This window comes from Chiloscyllium plagiosum, unplaced genomic scaffold (assembly GCF_037043375.1).
Source record: "Chiloscyllium plagiosum isolate Xiang-an unplaced genomic scaffold, Cpla_swu_hap1 HiC_scaffold_1, whole genome shotgun sequence".
In the NCBI taxonomy this organism is placed as follows: Eukaryota; Metazoa; Chordata; class Chondrichthyes; order Orectolobiformes; family Hemiscylliidae; genus Chiloscyllium; species Chiloscyllium plagiosum.
In genome coordinates, this window is record NW_028270139.1 from 110,233,219 (window position 1) to 110,254,482 (window position 21,264).

At 44.2% G+C, this 21,264-nt stretch overlaps 1 protein-coding gene and 1 long non-coding RNA gene across 3 annotated transcripts in view; one reads left to right on the top strand and one right to left on the bottom strand.

Moving 5' to 3' along the window:
* LOC122548508 (gamma-secretase subunit Aph-1b-like) overlaps positions 1 to 1,587 on the bottom strand; it is a 110,775-nt gene extending 109,188 nt beyond the window's left edge. Inside the window, exon 1 of one of the 2 annotated variants that reach the window (XM_043687262.2) lies at positions 1,234 to 1,587. In XM_043687262.2, the coding sequence (XP_043543197.1) occupies positions 1,234 to 1,346 (113 nt within the window). In that variant the 5' untranslated portion in view covers positions 1,347 to 1,587. The remainder of the gene's footprint in view (positions 1 to 1,233) is intronic. The other variant, XM_043687253.2, reaches the window with a different exon arrangement.
* Positions 1,588 to 1,756: 169 nt separating this feature from the next.
* Positions 1,757 to 20,493, top strand: LOC148152188 (uncharacterized). Its single transcript, XR_015759177.1, has 4 exons — positions 1,757 to 1,934; positions 9,944 to 10,000; positions 15,659 to 15,710; positions 19,235 to 20,493. It is a non-coding gene; the product is annotated as an uncharacterized LOC148152188 (long non-coding RNA).
* The last annotated feature ends 771 nt before the right edge of the window (positions 20,494 to 21,264 follow it).

A 21,264-nucleotide genomic window follows, 5' to 3' on the forward strand; every position in this document is an offset into this window, starting at 1 on the left:
TATAAATGTAATCTGTTGCAGCACCAGCACTGCCAGGGGATGCAACAAGACAACTTTACATGACCAGCTTCCATTCCACTATGGAAATCTTATAATTCAAATGAAATCTATGACTTTTAAATGGGGAAGGAATAACATCTCTATCATCTGATCTAACTAAACATACATTCTAAGCTAGCTTCATGTGAAGACAACACTTGATCTTCTTTAAATAAGGAAAGAAAATCACAGTGGAATGATGAAGGGAGTGTGAAAGGCAAGAATTTCAAACAAAAATATTTTTCACTAGATTTTAGTTCTTCTTTAAATTTTCTAACATATCACTAGTTTTAAATTCTTTGTGAGCTAGCAAAGGTAGATGCTGGTTCTAAATCATACAGTTCAAGCATTCAAAGTTTAACAAGGAAGAAACAAAACAATAAATCACAGGAAGAGGCCAAAGATAGGTTGACATGAAACAACCTGGTAACTAGTGAACAATAGGAGGAAAAAAAACTACACAAACCCCTATAGAACTAGACAATGGGGAAAACAAAAGAGTTGGTGCAAATTGAAATCTGCCAGTAGTTCCCATGCCATTCTAACCTTTTCAACATGTTGGCCAGCCAAATCTCATTTTACAAACAAGGTCACGGTTTTTTTTAATACGAAACGATGTGTCAACTTGTTCTATCACACAGAAGTGGGGGAAAAAAACTGTCTGATTAATTACCACGCCAGAAAGTTCCAATCCCAGATGGAGAGCAAACAATCTCGATACAGAAAACTTGACTTTATTTTTTTTAAAAAAAAGGTGAATGACAGATTTTATAGACAATGTTAGCTGAAGTGACAGCCAGTCTGCTGGGAGTCTGGCCCGAACTCAAAATTCAGCTCCTTTTCTGAAGCTTCCGATGGACTTATCCACATTCAAGTTTCATGGGCAGCAATGGGACCATGGACTGGGTGCAGACAAGGAGCACCTCTGATTGGAAAAAGCTCCAGAAAGGGGGTCAGGAAAATAACGCAAGAAGTCACGTTCAGATGCAGCTTTGTATTTGTGCTGACGGCCGGACGGACAGATTGCTCGGCGCGAGATAAATAAAAGCACTCGCCGGTCGCAGTGTGCGGCGTTAAATAAAAAAGTACCCCCCGGTTGATTAAAGAGCAGTTCCAGAGCATCGATGAGAATGAATCTGAGGAGGGGACTGCGACAGAGGAGGGACGGCAGGCCGGCCCCTGCACCAAGCTTACCCGGCGATCAGGATTATAACTCGGAGCGGGTCCTTGGCGATGGTGAAGATGAACAGAGCCAAAGCGGGACCGAAGGCGATGAAAGTGCAACCGAAGAAAACAGCCACGGTCATCTCGTCAGCAGCGAGCCCGGGGGGCGCAGCTCCGATCCAGTACCCGGGACATGACAACCCGCTCCGCTGCTGAGGCCGGGCGAGGGTGTACGCTGCTGTCCGCACACGCTCCGAGGCTCAGCGCCAACACCGACAATGGACCTGCTCTCGCCTCCGGCCTCTCCCCGGGCTCCTTGTCCCTTCACCAGAAACAAAAGGCAATCCGCACACCAGCGGCCTGGACGGGGAGGGGGGGGAGGGGCGGCTGTGCCCCGCCTCCACTGCTCCGCCCGCATCACACCACCCCCCCGCCCCGCGTGGGAGTGACCCCCACATCTCGCGAGATCAACCCGCGAGGGGAGCAGGGCAGAGGTGGCGCGCCTGCGCACATCTCACATGATTTGGTACCTCTACTTCAAAATCAGCTTAAACTGCCTCTGGTGCAGCTATGTACAAGGCACGCTCAGCGTTGCGATGAAACGCTAGGCACTTGCTGAGATGGGTGTGGATTCCAGCAACATCAGCCAAGGGGAGTGTATGTTGGAGTAGTGGAAAGTAGACTGGGCACATCGTGTACATGACCATAGATCATTGAAGACAGCAGGACAGGTAGGTAGGGTGGTTAAGCAGGCATATGGGTAGTGTCAAGCCGTTGATGACCAGAGCAAGGAAGTTACGATGGAACTGTATCTAGCATTAATTAGGACACAGCTGTGTAGTTCTGGTTACTACACTATAGAAAGAATGTGATTGCACAGAGTTTGCAGAAGAGATTCACCAGGGTGGTTCCTGAGTGGGAGCAATTCAGCTATGAAAAGCAACTAGAAAGGCTGGTATTGTTTTATTTAGAACAGAGGAGCCTGAGGAGAAGTTTGATTTGAGGTGTACACGATTCTGAGAAGTATAGTTTAGGTAGTTTTAAGAGAAACTCTTCCTGTTAGTGTAGGGGTCAGTAACCAGGGGCCATATTTCAATTTAAGGAGCGCTATGTCTAGAGGGGATTTGAGAAACAGAGTCATAGAGATGGAAACAGACCCTTCGATCCAACTCGTCCATGTCGTCCAGATATCCCAATCCAATCTAGTCCCATCTGCCAGCACCTGGCCCATACCCTTCCAAACTTCCTATTCATTTACCCATCCAGATGCCTTTCAAATGTTGCAATTGTACTAGCCTCCACCATTTCCTCTGGCAGCACATTCTATACACGTATCACCCTCTAGAGAAAAGACCTTGTTTATTTACCCTAACCATGTCCCTCATGATTTTATAAACCTCTATAAGGTCACCCCTCAGCCTCCATCGCTCCAGGGAAAACTGCCGCAGCCTGTTCAACCTCTCCCTATAGCTCAAATGCTCCAACCCTGGCAACATCCTTGTAAATCTTTTCTGAAACCTTTCAGGTTTCACAACATCCATCCTTGATCAATAAAGGAAAGCATACCAAATGCCGCCTTCACTATCCTATCTACCTGTGACTCTACTTTCAAGGAGCTATGAACCTCCATTCCAAGGTCTCTTTGTCCAGCAACACTCCCACATTAAGTGTGTAAGTCCTGCTAAGATTTGCTTTCCCAAAATGCAGCACCTCGCATTTATCTGAATTAAACTCTATCTGCCACTTCTCAGCCCAATGGCACATCTGGTCAAGATCCTGTTGTAATCTGAGGTAACCTTCGTCGCTGTCCACTACACCTCCAATTTTGGTGTCATCTGCAAACTTACTAACTATATCTCTTATGCTCGCATCCAAATCATTTATAAAAATGATGAAAAGTAATGGACTCGGCACCGATCCTTGTGGCACTCCACTGGTCACAGGCCTCCAGTCTGAAAAACAACCCTTCACCACCACCCACTGTCTTCTACCTTCGAGCCAGTTCTGTATCCAAATGGCTAGTTCTCCCTGGATTCCATGAGATCTAACCTTGCTTATCAGTCTCCCACGGGGAACCTTGTCAGGCACCTTACTGAAGTCCATATAGATCACGTCCACCACTCTGCCCTCATCATTCTCTTTGTTACTTCAAAAAACTCAATCAAGTTCATGAGACATGATTTCCCACACACAAAGCCATATTGACTATCCCTAATCAGTCTTTGCCTTTCAAATGCATGTACATCCTGTCCCTGAGGATTCCCTCCAACAACTTGCCCACCACTGATGTGAGGGTTACCGGTCTTTCGTTACCTGGCTTGGCCTTACCACTTTTCTTAAATAGTGGCATATGTTAGCCATCCTCCAGTCTTCTGGCACCTCACCTGTGACTATCACTGATACAAATATCTCAGCAAGGGGCCTAGCAACCACTTCCCTAGCTTCCCACAGAGTTCTAGGTACACCTGATCAGGTCATAGGGATTTATCCACATTTATGTATTTGAAGACATCTAGCACTTCCTCCTCTGTAATATGGACATTTTTCAAGTTGTCACTATCTGTTTTCCTACATTCTATACCTTCCATGATTTCCCTACATTCCATATCTTCCATGAAGCTCAACCTTCTTGAGGGCAGCAGGACAGATAGGTAGGGTGGTTAAGCGGGCATGTCGGATTAGTCAAGACATTGAAGACCATAGCAAGGAAGTTTTGATGGAGCTGTATCTAACATTAATTAGGACATAGCTGAAGTACTGTGTGCAGTCTGGTCAGTACGCTATAGAAAGGACGTGATTGCACAGAGGTTGCCGAAGAGATTCACCAGGGTATTCCTGACAAAGCAACCCCATTAGTTTGGCACCTCTGTCCACCATTCACACCCTTTGCCCTTGACATGCACTACTAATAGCATGTACTTTCCACAAGATGCACTGCAGTAATGTACCCAGTCTCATCTGACAGCACCTTCCAAGCATTTGATATCAACTGCCAGGTTTAGCAATTCTTGGACACTTTGCCAGAAAAACAGGGGAGTATGTGGGATGGTATGGGTTTGGTGGCTCCCATCCTTATACTTCAGGTTTGCCTTGTAAGCTTAGCTCCCACCCTCCCTGCCTAACCTCATAAGCCTGCCAAGAGTCCCATAGAATAATAGAGTGATTCAGGACAGAAAGAGGCCTCGAGGCCAAATGTGTCCATGCCAGACATCAAACAGCCATCAGCTTGAATGCCACCTTCCTAGCACTTCACTCATAGCCTTGTTTGACGTGGTGTTTTCAAGGGTTCATCTAAATTGTTCTTAAACATCTTGAGAGTTCCTGCCTATATTACCCTTTCATGTAGAGAATTCTGGATACCTACCACCCTCTGGGTAAAATAATCTTTTTCTCAAATCCCCTCTAAATCTTCTAATCCTTAAAACTGTGCCCTCTGGTTATTGTTCCCTCTACTAATGGGAAACAACACTATACTTTTTAGTCTCTCTTCATAGCTGAATTGTGCCAGCCCTGGCAACAACATGCTGATGAATCTCTTCTGCACCTTCTTTCATCCTATATTGTGGTGACCAGAACTGCACACAGTATTCCAGTTGTGACCTACCTAATGTTGCTTACCAGTCCATTACAACCTCATGCTTGTGTATCAATGCCTTTACTAATTCCATATGCTCACTGAATCACCTTACCTACTTATTGTGCCTTCAAGGATATATGGACATGCACATTGAGGACCTTGTGTACTTCCTAAGGCCCTACCATTCAACATGTACTCTCTTGCCTTGTTAATTATCCAAAAATGCCTCACTTTGCATTCTTAAGGATTAAATTCCATTTTCCACTATTCTGCTCCTCTGACCAATGGAAGGATTGGACAAGCTCCAGCTGAATCGTTCTACTCTGCATTGTGGACCCCACTAGGGTCTCCCCCAGACTCAGATTCCCTCCAAGGTAAAAAGCCCCTGTAAAAACCAGACAGATGACAGTACTCGGAGAAAGTGAGGACTGCAGATGCTGGAGATTAGAGTCAAGATTAGAGTGGTGCTGGGAAATGCACATCAGGTCAGGCAGATCCGAGGAGCAGGAAAATCGATCTTTTGGACAGGAGCCCTTCATCAGGAATCCAAATGAGAGTGCTGGTTAGCTCTGCAGCTCCCTCATGCTTAAGTATCCGTGCATACATACTGTGCTACTCCTTCACTGCGCAAATCCCAAATAAGTTCAAGGAATGGGAAGAGAAGGCCTTAAGTAGTCAATCCCTCCTTACATAGAGAAGTATGGGACAAATAGCACACCAGGAATGCAAGAACTAAATTTCAGGACAATTCTGGAAAATTTACGATCACTTGTCAACCCATCTATCACCTAAGAGGACAAGAGCAACAAGTACATGGGAACACCACAACCTGCAAATTCCCCTCCAAGCCACAAACCATCCTGACTTGGAACTTTATCACCTTTTCTTCACTGTCACCAGGTCAGAATCCTGGAACTCAGCCTAACAGCCATGTGGATGTTTCAAAACTACGTAGACTGCAATGATTTGAAGATGTCAGTGTTGGACTGGGGTGTACAAAGTTAAAAATCACATAACACCAGGTTATAGTCCAACAGGTTTAATTGGAAGCACTAGCTTTCAGATCGATGCTCCTTCATCAGGAGATTGCAGCGCTCCAAAAGCTAGTGTGCTTCCAATTAAACCTGTTGGACTATAACCTGGTGTTGTGTGATTTATAACTTTAGACTGCAATGGTTCAAGAAACGACTCACCACTTTCTTAAGGGCAGTGAGGGGTGGGAATAACTGCTGCCCATCCAGTGACATTCATCACATTAACAATTTTTTTAAAACCCTGCTGGTAATAATATTAAAAACTTCCTAACTGTTTTTTAAAACACAAAAACAAAAGCAAACAATGCAGATGCTGCAAATCTGAAATAAGTCTTTAGACTTGAAATGTTAACTCTTTTTTTCTCTCCAGACTGCCAGATCTGCTGAGATTCTCCAGCATTTTCTGTTTTCATATTTTGTGAAACAATTTTCTTTTCCAAATCTGTGCTGATTCAGTCTGGATGTGTTATGACTCTCTGCTGCTATGTCTTTATTAATAGATCCTACCATTTCCCTACAATCAATGGTTGCCTATAATTCATAGCTTTCACTATCCTGCTTTTCTTGAATAGAGCAGTTATGTTTGCTACCTTCCAAACATTGGAATGTTCTAGAATCTGAGCAGGTTTGGAAAACCAAATTAATGCATCCATCATCATCAATCCAGATGGAAGCTGAAACGTTATTTCTCCCCTAATAATGCTGTGTGATCTGTTGGGTTTTTCCAGCTTTTCTTTCTGTATTTAAATTTATCCAATATCTCTTTTGTTGTATTATTTAAAGCCTTAGGATGTTTAGAATTAGGTCCAACAATTCCTTGATGATAAGTCATATTAATTTGTCCTGTACTCTAAATAATAATATTCCAAGTTCCTCAGTTTCACCAGACACTTCTTCCAGCAGTTTTTTTCTGTATCTTCTATCAGATGTTTTCAGTATCAGGGAATCAACAGGCAATGGGAATGAACAAGAAAGTATTCCTTTAACTCTGGCTCTTGTGCTCCCCTGGCTGTGCCGTTAGTATCTACAATTTAGAATTTCTTCTCTAAGTCTTCATCTTTTCCCTTTAATCCTTACAGTCCACCTTCATCATCAATCCTTTCAGACCAGATGGGCCAATGGGCTGAGAAGTGGCAGGTGGAGTTAAATTCAGATAAATGCGAGGTGCTGCATTTTGGGAAAGCAAATCTTAGCAGGATTTATACACTTAATGCTAAGGTCCTAGGGAGTGTTGCTGAACAAAGAGATCTTGGAGTGCAGGTTCATAGCTCCTTGAAAGTGGAGTCGCAGGTAGATAGGATAGTGAAGAAGGCGTTTGGTATGCTTTCATTTATTGGTCAGAGTATTGAGTACAGGAGTTTGGAGGTCATGTTGCGGCTGTATAGGACATTGGTTAAGCCACTGTTGGAATATTGCATGCAATTCTGGTGCCCTTCCTATCGGAAAGATGTTGTGAAACTTGAAAGGGTTCAGAAAAGATTTACAAGGATGTTGAAAAATGTGTTGCTGGAAAAGCGCAGCAGGTCAGGCAGCATCAAAGGAGCAGGAGAATCGACGTTTCGGGCATAAGCCCTTCTTCAGGAAACTTTCCTGAAGAAGGGCTTATGCCCGAAACGTCGATTCTCCTGCTCCTTTGATGCTGCCTGACCTGCTGCGCTTTTCCAGCAACACATTTTTCAGCTCTGATCTCCAGCATCTGCAGTTCTCACTTTCTCCTTTACAAGGATGTTGCCAGGGTTGGAGGATTTGAGCTATAGGAAGTGGATGAACAGCTGTTTTCCCTGGAGCGTTGGAGGCTGAGGGGTGACCTTATAGAGGTTTACAAAATTATGAGAAGTCGGGGTCGGGGAGTCCAGAACTAGAGGGCTTAGGTTTAGGGTGAGAGGGGAAAAATATCAAAGAGACCTAAGGGGCAACTTTTTCACACAGAGGGTGGTACGTGTATGGAATGAGCTGCCAAAGGATGTGGTGGAGGCTGGTACAATTGCAACATTTAAGAGGCATTTGGATGGGTATATGAATAGGAAGGGTTTGGAGGGATATGGACCGAGTGCTGGCAGGCGGGACTAGATTGGGTTGGGATATCTGGTTGGCATGGACAGTTTGGATGGAAAGGTCTGTTTCCCTGCTGTACATCTCTATGTCTCTATCTCTTTGCCTTGATGTCTCCTTTTTATTATTGATTGATTTTGGGATATTTTCTCCATTTGAAAGGTGCTTTTTAAATATATCTTGTTATTGTAGCAGTTCATTTTTATTTTTTATTCTGGCATGGGTTGTTGGCATCACTGGCAAGGCCAGTATTTGTTGCACAATCCCTAACTGCCCTTGAACCGATTGGCTCTCTAGGCCATTTCCAACAGCGTTTAAGAAACAACTACATTGCTTTGGGTCTGAAGTCACATATAGACCAGACCAATTAAGGTCGAAAGATTTCCTTCCTTAAGGCCAGTATTGAACCAGATGAAATTTTACAATGATTGACACGTGGTCAGCATTTAGGTTTTAATTCCAGATTTTATTGAATCATATGTCATGATTAGACAAGGTGGGTTTCAATCCCCTATTCCCAGAACATTAGCATGAGCTCTGGATTACTACAATGCTACCATTTCCTCCATTCTTGTGTTTCCTTCTGCTTCTCTGTATTGCAACAGTATATACCCCTCTAATTGATTAGATTGGCTGTAGGAACTCCTGAATCCATCAAATGTTCTCTCATTCTTCATTAGGTTTAGAGTTGCCTGTGTTTATTTTCTCACCCTTTAACCTGCTTCCAATCTGCTGCTATCTTACCAGTGTCCAGGGATTCCTCCTTTACAACAGTTGTCCTTCTCCAGTGTTTAAGTGCTTTACTGTGATTACTGTCTACTCCTGGAATTTATTTGTTTCAGTCTAGTTAGTCTTTCTGGAAGTCTCATCTGATTTGTAAGAATAATTGTTGGTTTCAGTTGAGATATTTTGTTTGCAAGGTAGAGGGTGTTCTTCACACGCTCTTAATAAATTCTTGGAGGAATTAGATTGTTTACTGTTTCAGCAGAACACACATTTGAAGTATTGCCGTTGGTTTAGTCATGATGTGGAGGAGCCGTTGTTGGACTGGGGTGGACAAAGTTAAAAATCACACAACACCAGGTTATAGTCCGGCAGTGCTCCGATAGCTAGTGCTTCTTAATAAACCTGTTGGACTATAATCTGCGTGATTTTTAACATTGGTTTAGTGGCAGTGCACTTGCTTTTGAGTCTGAAGTTCATGAGTTTGAGCCTCATTATAAAGACTTGAGTATTGAATCTAGGCTGAAACCTTAATGATGTACACTGAGAATGCTGCATTGTTGGAAGTGCTAGCTTTCAGGTTTTTTGACAAATGTACTTTGTGGCACGGTTGCTCAGTGGTTAACACCATTGCCAGCACAGCACCAGGGACCCAGTTTCAATTCCACCCACAGGTGACTGCCTGCTGAGGTTTCTTTTAGGTGCTGTGGATTTTTCCCACAGTCCAAAGATGTGCGGGTTAGGTGGATTGGCGATGCTAAATTACACGTTGTGTCCAAGGATGCGCAGGCTGAGTGGATTAAACAGTGGGAAATGCAAAGCTACAGTAGCTGCTCTTTGAAGGATTGGTGTGGACTTGACGGGCCAAATGGCCTGCTTCCACACTGTAGGGGTTCTATGATTTTGCCAAGAAAGATATCCTGAGTAAAACTTGTTCCTAAATATGATGGAATTTATAGCTGCTTTCCAGCATCCATTGCATATCGAGAGTACTGCTGAGTTCCACATGTTCTCACAGTCAATAATTACCTGTAATTAAGATGAATGATGAAAATTTAGTGAAATATGGATAAAGCAATTATGTGAGATACTGTGGGAGCCCTTGAACTCCACTAGCATTATAACATCTACCCATTGGTGGGACTGGAAGTCAATGACAATTAGTTGCTCACTTAATAATGGAAATTCTGTCAGGATGCCACTTAGAGGCATGACAGGTGATGTTGAAAATACAGAGTGCGCAAAATGCATACTGAATTTTAATTTGTTGCTGTCCTCTAACATCTTTCTTTAATTTAGCAAATAAAGTGTCATAATTAAAAAGTGGAATCACTGTGCATAAAACTTTTCACAGCAGAGAGCAGCGCGAGCTGGGTAGAAGTGAAGTTGGAGTGCAGAGCTAGTCGGGAAGGTAAGTGATTGATATTGAAGAACTTACCTCGACACCAACGGTCTTTTCACAGCAGAGAGCGGCGCGAGCTGGGCAGAAGTGAGGTTGGAGCGCAGAGCTAGTTGGGAAGGTAAGTGATTGATATTTGAGTGGTGTGTTCTAGACCCCAGGCCCTACATAGTAGGGCCTCCCTCCCATCCTCCTCCTCTAACCTAACTTTAAAGTCCACAGGTAAGCTACTCAGTGTTCTTGTTTTGGAGACGAAGTGTAGAGTAATGGCAGCGCAGGCAGTGGAATGTTCCTCCTGCAGGATGTTTGAGGTAGGGGTGACCACCGATACTCCTGCCGACTTCATCTGCAGGAAATGCAGTCAGATTCTGCTCCTCACAGAACGAGTTAGGGAACTGGAACTGGAGTTGGATGAACTGAGGATTATTCGAGAGGCTGAGAGAGTGATAAATAGAAGCTACAGGACATAGTTACGCCAGAGAACAGAGGTAGCTGGGTAACAGTTAGAGGTGGGAAGGGGAGGAAGCAGGCAGTGCAGGGATCCCCTGTGGTCGTTCCCCTCAACAATAAGTATACTGCTTTGGATACTGTTGGGGAGGACGGCCTAGCAGGGGTAAGCTGCAGTGACCGGGTCTCTGGCACGAGGTCCGGCTCTGAGGCTCAGAAGGGAAAGGGGGAGAGGAGGAGAGCGCTAGTTATAGGAGACTCTTTAGTTAGAGGGACGGACAGGCGGTTCTGTGGACATGGGCGAGACTCTCGGATGGTTTGTTGCCTCCCGGGTGCCAGGGTCCGAGACATCTCGGACCGTGTCTTCAGAATCCTTAAGGAGGAGGGTGTGCAGCCAGAAGTCGTGGTGCACGTTGGCACCAACGACATAGGTAGGAAGAGGGGTGAGGAGGTCATTCAGGAGCTCAGGGAGTTAGGCTGGAAGCTAAAAGCTAGGACGGACAGAGTCGCCATCTCTGGGTTGTTGCCGGTGCCACGTGACAGTGAGGCAAGGAATAGGGAGAGAGTGCAGTTGAACACGTGGCTGCAAGGATGGTGTAGGAGGGAGGGCTTCAGGTATTTGGACAATTGGACTGCATTCTGGGGAAGGTGGGACCTGTACAAGCAGGATGGGTTGCACCTGAACCAGAAGGGCACCAATATCCTGGGAAGTAGGTTTGCTAGCACTCTTTGGGGGGGTTTGAACTAATTTGGCAGGGGGATGGGATCCGGACTTGTAGTCCAGCAAGTAGGCTAGCTGTTTGTCAGGATGTCCAAGAATGTAGGGAGGCTGTGGAGAAGGTAGCACTGACAGGGAGTACTTGCGGACACAGAGATGGGCTCAAGTGTGCATACTTCAATGCAAGGAGTATCAGAAATAAGGTGGGTGAAATTAAGGCATGGATCGGTACCTGGGACTACGATGTTGTGGCCATCATGGAAACGTAGATAGAAGAGGGACAGGAATGGTTGTTGGAGGTTCCTGGTTACAGATGTTTCAGTAAGATTAGGGAGGGTGGTTGCTAATTAGAAATGGTATAACGGCTGCAGAAAGGCAGTTCGAAGGGGATCTGCCTTTGGAGGTAGTATGGGCTGAAGTCAGAAATAGGAAAGGTGCAATCACCTTGTTGGGTGTTTACTATAGGCCCCCCAATAGCAGCAGAGATGTGGAGAAACAGATTGGGAAACAGATTTTGGAAAGGTGCAGAAGCCACAGGGTAGTAGTCATGGGTGATTTCAACTTCCCAAACATTGATTGGAAGCTCTTTAGATCAAGTAGATTGGATGGGGCAGTGTTTGTGCAGTGTGTACAGGAAGCTTTTCTAACTCAGTATGTAGATTGCCCGACCAGAGGGGAGGCCATATTGGATTTGGTACTTGGTAACGAACCGGGACAAGTGATGGGCTTGTTAGTGGGTGAACATTTTGATAATGGTGACCACAATTCTGTGACTTTCACCTTGGTTATGGAGAGAGATAGGAGCATGCAACAGGGTAGGTTTTACAATTGGGGGAAGGGTAAATACGATGCTGTAAGACAGGATCTGAGGAGCATAAGTTGGGAGCACAGGCTGTCAGGGAAGGATGTCGTGGAAATGTGGAACTTTTTCAAGGAACAGATACGACGTGTCCTTGAAATGTATGTACCTGTCAGGCAGGAAAGAGATGGTCGTGTGAGGGAACCTTGGTTGACGAGGGAGGTTGAATGTCTTGTAAAGAGGAAGAAGGGGGCTTACATAATGTTGAGGAAACAAGGTTCAGAGAGAGCATTGGAGGGATACAGGATTGCCAGAAGGGAGTTGAAGAAAGGGATTAGGAGAGCTAAGAGAGGGCATGAAAAATCTTTGGCGGATAGGATCAAGGATAACCCCAAGGCATTTTATGCGTATGTGAGAAACATGAGAATGACGAGAACGAGGGTAGGTCCGATCAAGGACAGTAGTGGGAGACTGTGTATTGAGTCGGAAGAGATAAGTGAGGTCTTGAATGAGTACTTTTCTTCAGTATTTACAAATGAGAGGGACCGTATTGTTGAAGAGGAGAGTGTGAAATGGACTGGTAAGCTAGAGGAGATACTTATTAGGAAGGAAGATGTGTTGGACATTTTGAATAACTTGAGGATAGACAAGTCCCCTGGGCCTGACGGGATATATCCTAGGATTATGTGGGAAGCAAGAGAAGAAATTGCAGGGCCGTTGGTAATGATCTTTTCGTCTTCACTGTCAACAGGGATGGTACCAGGGGACTGGAGAGTGGCGAATGTTGTGCCCCTGTTCAAAAAAGGGAATAGGGATAACCCCCGGGAATTACAGGCCAGTTAGTCTTACTTCGGTGGTAGGCAAAGTAATGGAAAGGGTACTGAGGGATAGGATTTATGAGTATCTGGAAAGACACTGCTTGATTAGGGACAGCCAGCACGGATTTGTGAAGGGTAGGTCTTGCCTTACAAGTCTGATTGAATTCTTTGAGGAGGTGACCAAGCATGTGGATGAGGGTAGAGCAGTGGATGTAGTATACATGGATTTTAGTAAGGCACTTGATAAGGTTCCCATGGTAGGCTTATGCGGAACGTCTGGAGGCATGGGATAGAGGGAAATTTGGCCAGTTGGATAGAAAACTGGCTAACCGGTCGAAGTCAGAGAGTGGTGGTAGACGGTAAATATTCAGCCTGGAGCCCAGTTACAAGTGGAGTTCCGCAGAGATCAGTTCTGGGTCCTCTGCTGTTTGTAATTTTTATTAATGACTTGGAAGAGGGAGTCGAAGGGTGGGTCAGTAAATTTGCAGATGATACGAAGATTGGGGGAGTTGTGGATAGTGAGGAGGGCTGTTGTCGGCTGCAAAGGGACTTAGATATGATGCAGAGCTGGGCTGAGGAGTGGCAGATGGAGTTCAACCCTGCCAAGTGTGAGATTGTCCATTTTGGACGGACAAATAAGAATGCGGAATACAGGGTTAACGGTAGGGTTCTTAGTAAGGTGGAGGAGCAGAGGGATCTTGGGGTCTATGTTCATAGATCTTTGAAAGTTGCCACTCAGGTGGATAGAGCTTGTAAGAAGGCCTATGGTGTATTAGCGTTTATTAGCAGAGGGATTGAATTCAAGAGTCGTGAAGTGATGTTACAGCTGTACAGGACTTTGGTTAGGCCACATTTGGTTAGGCCACATTCGTGGGCGGCACGGTGGCACAGTGGTTAGCACTGTTGCCTCACAGCGCCAGAGACCCCGGTTCAATTCCCGACTCAGGCGACTGACTGTGTGGAGTTTGCACATTCTCCCCGTGTCTGCGTGGGTTTCCTCCGGGTGCTCCGGTTTCCTCCCACAGTCCAAAGATGTGCAGGTCAGGTGAATTGGCCATGCTAAATTGCCCATAGTGTTAGGTTAAAAGGGGTAAATGTGGGGGTATGGGTGGGTTGCGCTTCGGCGGGTCGGTGTGGACTTGTTGGGCCGAAGGGCCTGTTTCCACACTGTAAGTAATCTAATCTAATCTAACATTTGGAGTATTGTGTGCAGTTCTGGTCGCCTCACTTTAGGAAAGATGTGGAAGCTTTGGAGAGGGTGCAGAGAAGATTTACCAGGATGTTGCCTGGAATGGAGAATAGGTCGTACGAGGATAGGTTGAGCGTGCTAGGCCTTTTCTCATTGGAACGGAGAAGGATGAGGGGTGACTTGATAGAGGTGTATAAGATGATCAGGGGAATAGAGTAGACAGTCAGAGACTTTTTCGCCGGTTACAACAGAGTGTTACAAGGGGACATAAATTTAAGGTGAAGGGTGGAAGGTATAGGGGAGATGTCAGGGGTAGGTTCTTTACCCAGAGAGTGGTGGGGGCATGGAATGTGCTGCCTGTGGGAGTGGCAGAGTCAGAAGCATTGGCGAACTTTAAGTGGCAATTGGATAGGTACATGGATGGGTGCTTAAGCTAGGACAAATGTTCGGCACAACATCGTGGGCCGAAGGGCCTGTTCTGTGCTGTATTGTTCTATGTTCTATGTTAATCCTATTTGTGTGTGTGTGAATAAATGTTGAGCAAGTGAGTCATGCATCAGTCACACAAATGCATGTTAGTATATATTGCATGCTAAACTGCTGTGTTTCAACTTCCCATAGACCAACTAGCAGAAGAGGGAGGATTAACAGATGTGCCTGAAGCAAATCACATTTCACCGGCAATTATCAACTGCTCCCAACTGAACAAGTTATGACAAAGTTAGATTAAGTAATAGTGTCTTGATCTCGTGGTGTCCCAAACATTAATAATAAGAATACTTGCAGAATTTATATTTATGACATCAATGAGGCATGAAAATAGGCATCTAAAGTAATGCCTTGAAAGTTGTTAAACAAAAGGAGTCTTTTGCCTTTGCTTACAGGGTAATAACCTGGTTCAATGGAATAATGACGAGTGACATTCAATTTTGAGCTAACAGGTCATGCTTGTCAAATTACTGTCTAGACCACAGACAAAAGTCTAACCCAATTATTTTCAAAATAAGTTGCCTGAATAAAATTTGCACATGATATGGTTTACTCAACCATATCAGGATGATAGCCTCATAGGCTAGGCCAGCATTTATTGCCCATATTGCCCATATGGTATACTCGAGTAATAATCAAATTGTTTGACTATTTTTTAAGGTTAAATTTATGGGGTCGACTATTACATGGATATTATTTTTGGGGGCTGAAATTCATGCCCGCCAAAATTCATACCATATCATTGGCAGAAGCCCAACTGCTCTCTAAACGAATTTTTAAAAATGAATTATTGTAATTCTGAAAACCCGGAACAGAACTGCCAGCCAGTGGACTGGAAGACCGAGAGTGAAGCGGAACATGATAGCCAGCACACTGACTCATAAACTTTGATCTTTTATCTGTGAAGAACTAAGGTCCACTTTTACATGAGACATATGGAAAATCCCAGATTATTTGGACAAAAATAGGGGGTCAACATTTACATGAGATCGACTATTACACAAGTATATACGATAATTTCCAAACTTTATTCAATAGCCCATACCTCCTTAACAATTGAATATTCTTTAACTGCTAAAGTACAGCTCCCCAATCTATGGGAGACAAGAATTTTGCATTGTGAGCTCCAAGGCAGCAATGGATGTTTTGGAGTTTGGGATTTCCATCAGCTGTGACACCACCATTAATGGCTCACATTTTTATCTCATAGTGACATGTTGCCTACAGACTGATTGCTGCTGCAAAACAAAACCTGGGAAAAGGTAGGTGTTCACTTTCATTTTATAGTACACTTTTTTTAGGGAGGAATTCAGCTTTTTCAACAATTCCCCAAAGCTGACTTCTTCTTCTACCAGCCGCCTTAGTCAAGAATTGAAGTATCTCATCTGCTCAACAACCAAAAACTTTTCTCCTCCCCCCCACTGAGCAAGTGAAGCACTCCACCTCCACTCAAAAACCATAATACCCACCTGCCCAGATCTTCACTCAAGGGTCAGTTGAGGTCTGACACTTCAAAATGATCTCACGCCTGGAAAAGGTTTGAGAAGCACTAAGTCAGATTCACTCAGTGAATGATCCATCTGGGACTCCTCCAATGTCCCCAGCATTACAGATACCAGTCTTCAGCCAATTTGATTCACTCCATGTGATATCAAGAAATGGTTGGAGACAATGAATACTGCAAAGGCTGTGGGCCATGACAACATTCTGGCAATAGTACTGAAGACTTGTGCTCCAGAACTTACTGCTCCCCTAGCTAAGCTCTTCCAGTACATTTACAACACTGGCAACAATGTGGAAAATTGCCTAGCTATATCCTGTACATAAGAAGTAGGACAAATCCAACTCATCCATTTTTTTACAAAAAATTATTCACAGGATGATAGCCTCATAGGCTAGGCCAGCATTTATTGCCCATCCCAATTTTCCAGAGAGCGGTTAGGAGTCAACCACATTGCTGTGGGTCTGGAGTCCCATGTAGGCCAGACCAGGTAGGTCCTTCCCTAAAAGGCATTTATGAACCACATGGGCTCTTTCTGACAATCAGCAATGGATTCATGGTCATTGTTAGACTCTTAATTCCAGGTTTTTAAAATTGTGTTCAAATTCCACCTTCCTGCCATGGTGAGATTTGAACCCGGGTTTCCAGAATATACCTGGGTCTCTAAGCTTAAGATAATACCATGATGCCATCACTTCCCTCAATTACTATCCCATTAGTGTACTCTCAACCATCAGTAAGGTGATGGAAGGTGTCATCAACAGTGCTATCAAGTGGCACCTGCTCAGTGATGCCCAGTTTGGGTTCCACCAGGGCCACTCAGCTCCTGACCTTATTACAGACTTCATTCAAACATGGACACAATTGATTTCCAGAGGTGAGGGGAGAATGATACCCTTTGACATCTCGGCTACATTCAAGGAAGAGTGTCATCAAAAACCCTGAGCAAAACTAAAATCAGTGGGAATCAGGAGCAAACTCTCTGCTAGTGAAATCATACCTGGCACATAGGAATGGTTGTTCGACATCAGTTATCTCAGCCCCAGGACATCCCAGCAAGAGTTCCTCAGGGTAGTGTCCGAGGCCCGACCATCTTCAGTTGCTTTATCAATGACCTTCACTCCAACATAAGGTCAGAAGTGGGGATGTTTCCTGATGATTGCATAATGTTCAGCACTATTCGTGACTCCTCAGATACTGAAGCAGTTCACATTCAAATGAATCAGGATCTGGACAATATCCAGGCTTGAGCTGACAAGTAACATTTACACCACACAAATATCAGACAATGAGCATCTTCAATAAGAGACAATCTAACCACTGCCCCTTGACATTATATGGTGTCCCATCACTGAATTCCCCCACTATCAATATCCCAGGGGTTACCATTAATCATAAACTCAACTGGACTTGCCCTTCCCACAATCCAGCCCAAGCTTTGGGTCCACTATGTGGGGTGACACCTTTGTCACCATGAAACGCAACAAATTAAAAGAAATCCACAAACAGATAAACAATACCCTTACTGGTATAATGTTTACCAAAAAGGTGGGGAATAACAACAGACTCCCCTTCCTAGACATCACTGTAGAATGCAAAGCCAATGGAGAGCCGCACACACTGATCAGATACTCAACTACAGGAGCAATCACCACAACACCCACACATGGAGCTGCATCAGAACATTATTTAAATGAGCCACAACACACTACAGCACTCAGGAACTAAGAGAAGCCAAGCAAAAATTCCTGTGCAATGTATTCAGGAACAACAGGTACCCGATAGGCGCAATCCGCGGATTCCTACAAAACAGACATAAACAAGAAGATACAACATGCCCAGAAACTCTAGCCATCCTGCCATTCATTAAAGACAGCTTGGGGATGACACCAGACTACTCTGGCCCCTAAGCATCATGGTAGCCCACAAACCTACCATCACACTGAAACAGCTCCTGATGAATTAGCAGAACGACAGTCATATACAAAATACCCTGTAAGGACTGCAACAAACATTACATTGGACAGATGGGCAGGATATATGAGCACCAACTAGCCACCAAACGACATGACCAATTATCACTGGTGTCCATACACACAGATGAACTGGGACACCAGTCTGACTGGGACAATACACCCATCCTGGGACATGCTAAACAAAGACACGCACAGGAATTCCTAAAAGGCCTGGCATTCAAACTGGAATTCCATTAACAAACATATGCGAGGGAGGTTCTCGAAATGGAGAAAGGTGACCAGTAGTTTTCCACAGGGATCAGTGTTGGGGCCACTGCTGTTTGTGATATACATAGATGTGGAAGAGGGCATTGGTGATCTGATCAGTAAGTTTGCAGATGACATGAAGATTGGTGGAGTAGCAGAAAGCGTAAGGACTGTGAAAGAGTACAGGAGAATATAAATAGACAGGAGTGTTGAGTGGAGAAGTGGCAGATGGAGTTCAGTCCGGGCAAATGTGGGATGATGCATTTTGGAAGGTCTAATTCTAGAGCAAACTATACTGTAAACAGAGAGCCTTGGGAAAAATTAATGAGCAGAGAGATCTGGGAGTTCAGGTCCATTGTACCCTGAAGGTGGCTGCACAAGTGGATAGAATGGTCAGGAAGGCATATGGAATGCTTGCCTTCATCGGACGGAGTATTGAGTATAACAGCTGGCAGGTCATGTTAAAATTGTACATGAAATTGGTTCGGCTGCATTTAGAGTATTGTGTATAGTTCTGGTTGCCACATTACCAAAATGGTGTGAACGCTTTGGAGAGGGTGCAGAGAAGGTTTACGAGAATGTTGCCTGGTATGGAAGGTGCTAGCTATGAAGAGAGGTTGAGTAGGTTGTTTTCATTAGAAAAAAGGAGATTGAGGGTGGACCTGATTGAGGTCTACAAAATCATGAAGGGTATAGACAAGGGTTGATAGAGATAAGCTTTTTCCCAGAGTGAGGGATTCAATAAGGAGAGGTCATGAGTTCAAGGTGAGAGAAGAAAGGGGATACACGCAGAAATTACTTTACACAGAGAATAGTAGGTGTCTGGAATGTGTTGCTAGCAGAGGTAGTATAGACAGGCACAGTAGATTCATTTAAGGTGCATCTGAACAGATACATGAATAGGTGGGAGCAGAGGGTTACAGATCCTTAGGAATTGGGCGATAGGTTTAGACAGTGGATTTGGATCGGCACAGGCTTGGAGGGCCGTAGGGCCTGTTCCTGGGCTGTAAATTTTCTTTGTTTTTTTTTAAATTGATTTGGACCCTATTTATCAACCTCTCAGAAGAAGAGCCGGAAGTGATATCACCCAACACAACAGACCAAGACAGATAAATAGCAAGTGGAACAGAACACCAAAGCTTCACTGGAGATGATGATGTCACTAACATGGTGACGAAATGTCTGAGAACAAATCTACCAGCTCAGCGAGCAAACCTACAACCTGATCCACAAATTGAGCTTTAAATCTTCTCCAAAATCACAACCACTCAGTGTCAATTGACTAAAATGTTTCAAGAAAAGGACCACCATTGCATTTCAGTGCAACAACGGATGGTCTATAAATGTTGCTCCTTTGAACCATGGTCATATTCTTCTTTTTTGATTCTTTATAATTGTTGTGAAGAAAATTTATGCAAATTTTTAATTTTACAAAAATAGTTAAAATAGTAACATTGGTTTCTTTATTGTTTGGAAAGAAGAGAAGGTATTTCTTCACCCAGAGAGTGTTGAGCCTATGGAAATATTTGCCACAGACAGTGGTTGAGTCAAAACCTAGAAAGAAGACAACTATAGCTCTTAGGGCTAAAGGAATCAAAAGGTATGGGAAGAAAGCAGGAACAGGGTTCTGAGTTGGATTATCAGCCATGATCTTATTGAACAGATTCAAAGGGCAAAATAGTCTACTCTGATTCCTATATTGTGTGGTTGAGCAATAAGGAGAAAGTGAGAACTGCAGATGCTGGAGATCAGAGCTGAAAAATGTTTTGCTGGAATGTGTTCAGATTCCTGAAGAAGGGCTTATGCCCGAAACGTCGATTCTCCTGCTCCTTTGATGCGGCCTGACCTGCTGCGCTTTTCCAGCAACACACTTTTCAGCTCTGGTTGAGCAGTAAGCCAATGGGGTGATTTATAGAATCTATTTCTTGTAAGTTTCAAATTAAAAGGGTGGTTGGGAAACACTGTTGTTCAACAGCAATTTAGCTCAGTTTATTGTACTGTTTCCTCTTTGGTCTGTGGTTTATTGGGTGGGGAATTCGGATTGCAAAGTCATATGTTTTGTTTTGTCACAGTGTTGTGACACTTGTTTTACTTAGTTTGATCTTTTACACAACATGTAAAATTAGTATCAATCTCAAAACAATACTTTTCACTGTATCATGGCACATGTGACAATAATAAATCAAATCAAATACCATTAAGAGTAATATTCTAGCATCGGGTATCACTCCACACCAAGAACTGGCAAAGTCAGCAAGTACACTGTGCCAAGTATTGATAGGAAGTGGTGGTAAAATTTTATATGTAAGGGTGTAGGTTTGCTCGCTGAGCTGTAGGTTTGATATCCAGACGTTTCATTACCTGGCTAGGTAACATCATCAGTGGCGACCTCCAAGTGAAGCGAAGCTGTTGTCTCCTGCTTTCTATTTATATCTTTCACCTGGATGGGGTTCCTGGGGTTTGCGGTGATGTCATTTCCTGTTCATTTTCTGTGGGGTTGATAGATGACATCTAGATCTATGTGTTTGTTTATGGCGTTGTGGTTGGAGTGCCAAGCCTCTAGGAATTCTCTGGCATGTCTTTGCTTAGCCTGGCCCAGGATAGATGTGTTATCCCAGTCGAATTGGTGGCTTTTTTCATCCGTATGTAGGGCTACGAGGGAGCGAAGGTCGTGTCTTTTTGTGGCTAGCTGGTGTTCGTGTATCCTGGTGGCTAACTTTCTTCCAGTTTGTCCTATGTAGTGTTTGTGGCAGTCCTTGCATGGAATTTTGTAGATGACATTGGTGTTGTCCATGGGTTGTACTGAGTCTTTTAAAACATAAATTTAAAAGACACGACCCTCTCTACCTCGTAGCCCTACACACGGATGAAAAAAAACCCACCATTTCAACTGGGACAACACATCTATCCTGGGACAGGCTAAGCAAAGACATGCCAGAGAATTCCTAGAGGCCTGGCACTCCAACCACAACGCCATAAACAAACACATAGATCTAGATGCCATCTATCAACCCCTCAGAAAACGAACAGGAAATGACATCACCGCAAACCCCAGGAACCCCATCCAGGAGAAAGATATAAATAGAAAGCAGG